This window comes from Bactrocera tryoni, chromosome 5 (assembly GCF_016617805.1).
Source record: "Bactrocera tryoni isolate S06 chromosome 5, CSIRO_BtryS06_freeze2, whole genome shotgun sequence".
NCBI lineage: Eukaryota > Metazoa > Arthropoda > Insecta > Diptera > Tephritidae > Bactrocera > Bactrocera tryoni.
The window spans coordinates 27,866,430-27,872,754 of record NC_052503.1 but is presented as its reverse complement, the minus strand read 5'-3'; the positions used below and the strand labels follow the sequence as shown (position 1 = coordinate 27,872,754).

The window sequence follows — 6,325 nt, the reverse complement described above, 5'->3', positions numbered from 1 at the left end:
CGGATTACTGTTTTACAACTTGAACTATCAAGGTCAAGTTATTGTGTGGAAAACTATTTTATAAGACGATATATGTATATCTATATGTTGCTTGAAGGAACGCCACAATCTAAAAACAATTTTTTTCAACACTATAGCATACAGCTGCCATACAAACTGACCGATCAAAATCGAGTTCTTATGTGAAAACTTTCTTATTTGTAAAGTGTATTATAGCTTCGGTGCAAATGAAGATAACTTTTTTTTCTTATTTTGGATTATTCAAGTGACAAGGTTCTGAAATAAAAGAGAGTAACATCTCCACGATCTAATGTTAAAAAGCGCTTTCTCTCTTTCCATTACGATTTCAAAAGAGAAATATCGAATAAAAGAGCGCAAGCACAGAATTTTGTTTTCTTACATACATATGTATGTATATAGTTAGACATATGTAGTACACGGAAAGCTATTTTGATCGCTTGAAATAAATATTTGTGAGCTTTTATTGAATTTTTCCATATGCATTTACGTAGTAATTTTTCTTTTCATATCAGAAATTTTCGCGAAAATTTTTTTTACAACTTTTTTAGATATTCGAAATATATAAAAAAATTTAGTTTTTCAAAATAAAATATAATTTTAATTACCGCAACTGTCAAAACTCCAAGAAATCATGTGGCAACGCCGTACTGATAGTAAACGTGTGTTTATGTAATCAAAACAGCTGTTACTGATTAAAGTTGTTTAATATTTTGTGCTCGTTGGAAGTGAATTGAAGAAACAATCTTTACTTATCTCCCTCCCTCCTGTTATTAGTTTTTTTGCACCCAGTTAATATGTCCGTAAGTTTACGTTTCGCCACAAAATCCCTCTCCAACTTGTTGCCCCGTTGTGTTGCGGCAAGCATACCACAACAGGCCAGAGGTGCAGCACACTATCCCGTCAATGATAAATTTTACGGCTTAAATGAGGAGCAACAGAAGTTGCGTGAGATCGCTTTCAATTTCTTTCAAAAAGAATTGGCACCGTATGCCAAGGAAATCGACAAGAATGATAACTTCAAGTGAGTTTTTTTATTGCTAGAAGAAAACAGTGTATATAGTGTTTACATAAATGGAATTGTACTTTGACCTGTTGCACACAGAGATCTACGCGCATTTTGGCAGAAGATGGGCGAACTGGGCTTCTTAGGCATCACAGCTGAACCGGATTTCGGTGGCACTGGTGGCACTTACCTTGATCATTGCATTATCATGGAGGAGATTTCTAGGTGAGTATGCAGTTTTGCATACGCACTTGATCACAGATATAAATATTTGCTTATTTTCACTGCTGCAGAGCTGCTGGTGGCGTCGCGCTCTCCTACGGTGCGCACTCAAATCTTTGCGTGAATCAGCTCACAAAAAACGGCACCAACGAACAAAAGGAAAAATACCTACCAAAACTGTGCAGTGGCGAGCATATCGGCGGTTTGGCCATGTCCGAACCAGGTTCCGGCTCCGATGTCGTCTCGATGAAGTTGCGCGCCGAGAAAAAGGGTGACTACTATGTGCTCAACGGCAGTAAATTCTGGATTACCAATGGTTCAGATGCGGACACATTAATTGTGTACGCCAAGACCGGTACCGGTTGCGAGGACAAGCATGCCATAACGGCGTTTATCATAGAGACAGCGTGGGAGGGTTTCAGTGTGGCGCAAAAACTCGATAAATTAGGTATGCGTGGCAGCAGCACATGCGAATTAGTGTTCCAGGATCTCAAAGTGCCGGTTAAGAACATTTTGGGCCAGGAAAATAAGGGTGTCTATGTATTGATGTCCGGTTTGGATTATGAACGTCTGGTGTTGGCTGCCGGTCCCGTGGGTCTCATGCAAGCCGCCATCGATGTCTCCTTCGACTATGCGCATCAACGCAAGCAAAAGGGCCAACTAATTGGTGAATTCCAGCTGATGCAGGGCAAAATGGCTGATATGTATACTACTTTGAGCGCCTGCCGTTCGTATTTGTATGCTGTAGCGCGTTCCGCCGATTGTGGTGAGCGCAGCTCAAAGGATTGCGCTGGTGTCATTTTGTATTGTGCCGAGAAAGCCACCCAAGTGGCGCTGGAAGCCATACAAATACTTGGTGGTAATGGTTTTATCAATGAGTATCCAACCGGTCGCATATTGCGCGATGCTAAATTGTATGAGATCGGTGCTGGCACTTCGGAGATTCGTCGTTGGTTGATCGGCCGTCAGTTGAATCAGGAATACAAGTAAACGTTACGCCGAGAGTGCGGTTGTGATTTGTGCCTTGCAGAAAACCTATCTATGATATATATTAACAAACAGACTATTTGTTGCATTTATTTTTGTACCTTTGTACAGCTATATGTATGTGTAAATAATGTATTCTCCCATAAGCATATACATATTCTTATACATAAATATACATACATATATATTTTACTTTTAATAAACAATGTTAGCAATTCGATATGAACTAAATAGGAATTTTATTCATTTCTAACAACAAAAATCTTTAACTTCGGTCTGAAGCTATTAGGATTAATAAATTTTCTTAAAATAACTTATTTAGATCCGTCAGTTGGTATCGGAGCCATATGCTATACGCGGTTCCGACAAATGAGCAGCTTCTTGGCGAGAAATGAACGTGTATGTGATTTTAGATCGGTATTTCAAAAACCGAGGGACAGACGGACTCAGCTCGTCACGCTGCTCATATTGTGAAAGGACTACATTCTTCCAAATGTATTTCGGTTCGCTCTTATTTCTTTTTTTTTTTTTTGCGGGTGAGGTGGTGGAAAATGCTTTCCGCATCAACAGTGCTGTCGTCACAGCAGCGGTATGTGCCACTTGAAGGTCACTAAAAACCAAATCCTCCCCCCGTCCCCTCTAAAGAACATATTTACATTACTTCATAGTGGCGTTCCATTTTTCTTATTGAGAGATTTACATTTACGCACCTGAGTCCAAGTCCCGCTTTTTGCTGCGTAGCAAAATAGCTGCGAATTTCTGGATAATCCCCAAGTTTACTTTACTCTCCAGCAGGGCGCTGACTTAATTGTCCGCGTTAATTGGGCCAATCAGGTCTTCTCTGGTGGTGATGTTCTCGTTGCCATCGCATACATTCATAGAATGTGTCTTCAGTGTTGTCTTCTGTCGCGACGTTGTATAGGCATGACGGTTCTTCGACGCTCCGCATTCTGTGGAGGTACTTTTTGAAGTATCCATAGCCGGATAACAGCTGGGTTGTCTAAAAGTCGACTTCTCTGAATTTACGACTTGTCCATGAGTTTAGGTCTTTTATTAGTATGTGGACGTCCAACTGCCGTTATTATCATTTTCCAATCTTCGTTGCCATGTTGTTATTGTACCTTGCTTTATTTGCTCTATTGCGCTCTTGTTATTTTCGGACGTTTTTTTCTTTTCGTATGCTAGAAGGTAAATTGGGACATTACCACTTATGATTAATATTGCATCACCTGGCAAGGTTCGGGAGGCTGATGCAACTGTGAGGGCTGAGGTGCGCTTCTGTGTCTCATGCTCTAATTACTGCTGCAATATCGTCCGCGTAGCCAATTAAGTACGATTCGTCTCGCATTTCGGGTTTTAGTATAGCGTCATAGCTGACATTCCACAAGTCTGAATCTAAAATGAATCCTTGTGTTGCTCCTGTCGTGACCGCTATCTCTCGTGATCCCTTTCTAGTTTGGTACAGCAGTTTTCTGTTACTATTAAGCTAGCTCCGCACCACAGCTCTGAGGTAGTCAGAGATTTTAAAGCTTTTTTTCGAGAGCGTCGATCATATCCACCCATCTAGCGTTGTTGAAGGCGTTTCGCACATCTACAGTCGCCTGCAACCCATTTTGAGAGTAGCGAATCGAAAAAAAACTAGTATAAATCTGATAGACAGGTATAATCAAGTAAAAATAGATTAACAAATGGTTACATAAGTTATATGCGATATCCATGTACTCACTTGAGTAGAATTCAACTGTATAACTTTGTTGTTGCCTTGTTTTTTGAAAAGATTATAGAGCTAACATCTAGCCAGTGTAGAAATTCCGTTTCGAAAACGACTAATTTCGTAATTATAACCGCTTAGAAACCAACAACTTCCAAGTCAACTTTTATTTTTGTGACTACAAGGCACATCATCTAAAATAAATGCCCTTATAGCAAGAAAAAATAAATCCACAAAACTCACCAACTCTGTTATTAATACTTATTTTTATTTAATTTAATTTCATTGTACATATGATAATAAAAAAAAAAAACAATTACACATGAAACACACAAATTTTTAAAAATATTTTTAGTTTATATGCGCGTCAATAAGTGTAAGCCAAAAAAATAATAATAATGAAAATAAAAAAAATAAACATATATGTATACGTATGTATGTACAAATAGGTCTAATATATATTTTATATAGCATTTAGCGAGTGTGAGATAATCAAAAAAACAAATACATAATATAAATATTTTCATACGAAGTGTCAAAATAAGTTTTAAAAACATTAATCACGTACAGAAGGGACACAAGTGGCGTTAGACAATTATCGAATTACAATATAAAGCATAGAACGTAGTATATTTAAATTGTTTTTTTTTTGTTTTTGCATTTTCTTTTTGTTTATTTAAATATAAATGGTTTATTGTATTTTTTTTGTATTTTCTTGCGTTGAGTGTTGCAACTTTTTGCTTACAAATGCGCTCTAAATAATAATTAATACAGTCAATTGTGTTATGTATCGTCACATAAAATGCAAAATAACGTAACAACACTTTTCATAAGTTTACAGGCCGAAGAAAAACGTTATAATAGAAACCCCACATAGAAAAAAAATTGAGTTTTGGTTATGAAGTGGTTATAACATGGTTATATTTTGGTTATCAAATGGTTATATATTGGTTATCATACACTCATATTCAAACAAAATTTGCGTTTTGCTTATAAAATGGTTATTATTGCATATTATATTTGTCAACGATTTTCAATTTTTTTTTTTTTGATGTTACGTTGTTTTGCATTTTAGCTGACGATATGTAAATAAATTAAACATTATGCAATTACAGGCAACATGTTGGCAAACAAAAATATCATTTTTATATGGACTGCAGATCGTTGTATTTAACTTTACATTATCACGTAAAAAAGGACAAAAACGCTGGAGGAAAAATACACAGTTACACAATGCGGCAATGGAATAACACGAAATTACTTTATAACGGCACAATTTGGCGAGCAAACGGTGAGTAGTTGCATTTTCAACTGTTTTTACACCGTTTTTGTTTTGTTTTTGTTTGGCGACAATATAAATAATTTTTTTTTTTTTTTCAAAACAATAAACATTTCAAAACTCTATTATTATTTACTAATATCTAAATATCAATGCATTATTATTATTACAAGTAATTTATTATTATTAATAGTTTAATTATAAATATTAGTACAGTTAAAAGCACTTTTGGCAAATTTTCTTAAGCGCCTACAAAACGGTAGTTATTTTGGCGAAGTGGCATTTCTCGCAAGCAAACTTTGTGGCAAACCGTTAGGTTGTTAATGAGATAACAACACACAACAGTTAGTTTAATAGCACCAACATGTTTGCCAAATTTTACAGTTACACATTTACATTGTTCATTTTATGCAATTTTTTACGGTTATTTTTTTATAATATTTTGTGATTATTTTTTATACTACATATTTTATTATTTTAATTTTTTATCATAATTTTTTTACGAATTTTTGTTATTATTATTTTTAATTTTTTGTTATGTTTATAAATATTATTTGTTTTTATATTCATTTACAACAATTTTTTTGTTTTTGTTTTTCGCTTATTTGCTTTTGTGTGTATTCGCATCTCTACTAACTTATTTAAATCTACTCCATGCGAAAACTATGCGACTCGGTTTTCTTTTCCGAACGCGTCTCGGTTGTGGTGCTAAATGTTTTGCGTTCCATTACGCGCTGTGTCATCGATGTCAAACGCTCCGAGCCCTGATCAATGATACTGACTTTGCCGCCGTCAGTGCTGAGCGTTAATTGCGAGAAGTTGGAGTCCAATGGTTTGTCCACCGTTTCATTGCTCTTCTCGTAATTGCGCGTTTCATATCTAAAAAATCGAAATCATTAGTATTTGATAATTTATTAAATAAATTCGAATTTATGCATGAAAAAATGTTAACTTCGGCTGCACCGAAACAAAATACCCTACACAGACTAATTTTTTTATAGCGTAAAAAGTTAGCAAAAAGATGTTTATCATAATTTTGATCGGTCAGTTTATGTGGCAGTTTTATGCTATAGTCCGATATGAACAAAAATTTTTGGAGTGA

At 35.6% G+C, this 6,325-nt stretch overlaps 2 protein-coding genes across 4 annotated transcripts in view; one reads left to right on the top strand and one right to left on the bottom strand.

Moving 5' to 3' along the window:
• The first annotated feature begins 695 nt into the window (after positions 1–695).
• Positions 696–2,464, top strand: LOC120778582 (isovaleryl-CoA dehydrogenase, mitochondrial). The gene is made up of 3 exons (XM_040110449.1): positions 696–1,042; positions 1,124–1,249; positions 1,318–2,464. The coding sequence occupies exons 1-3, from the start codon at positions 816–818 to the stop codon at positions 2,234–2,236; spliced, it is 1,272 nt and encodes a 423-aa protein (XP_039966383.1). The 5' UTR covers positions 696–815; the 3' UTR covers positions 2,237–2,464.
• A 3,283-nt stretch (positions 2,465–5,747) lies between these two features.
• LOC120778488 (talin-2) overlaps positions 5,748–6,325 on the bottom strand; it is a 45,714-nt gene continuing 45,136 nt past the window's right edge. For all 3 annotated transcript variants that reach the window (XM_040110309.1, XM_040110310.1, XM_040110311.1), the window contains one exon: positions 5,748–6,102. In XM_040110309.1, the coding sequence (XP_039966243.1) occupies positions 5,871–6,102 (232 nt within the window). In that variant the 3' untranslated portion in view covers positions 5,748–5,870. The remainder of the gene's footprint in view (positions 6,103–6,325) is intronic.

What these genes read in the sequence shown, in the direction of transcription:
- LOC120778582 (XM_040110449.1), top strand. Translation starts at nt 816, where the DNA reads ATGTCCGTAAGTTTACGTTTCGCCACAAAATCCCTCTCCAACTTGTTG. An exon ending in GACAAGAATGATAACTTCAA is followed by an intron (nt 1,043 to 1,123) that starts GTGAGTTTTTTT and finishes TGTTGCACACAG; the next exon opens with AGATCTACGCGCATTTTGGC. An exon ending in ATCATGGAGGAGATTTCTAG is followed by an intron (nt 1,250 to 1,317) that starts GTGAGTATGCAG and finishes TCACTGCTGCAG; the next exon opens with AGCTGCTGGTGGCGTCGCGC.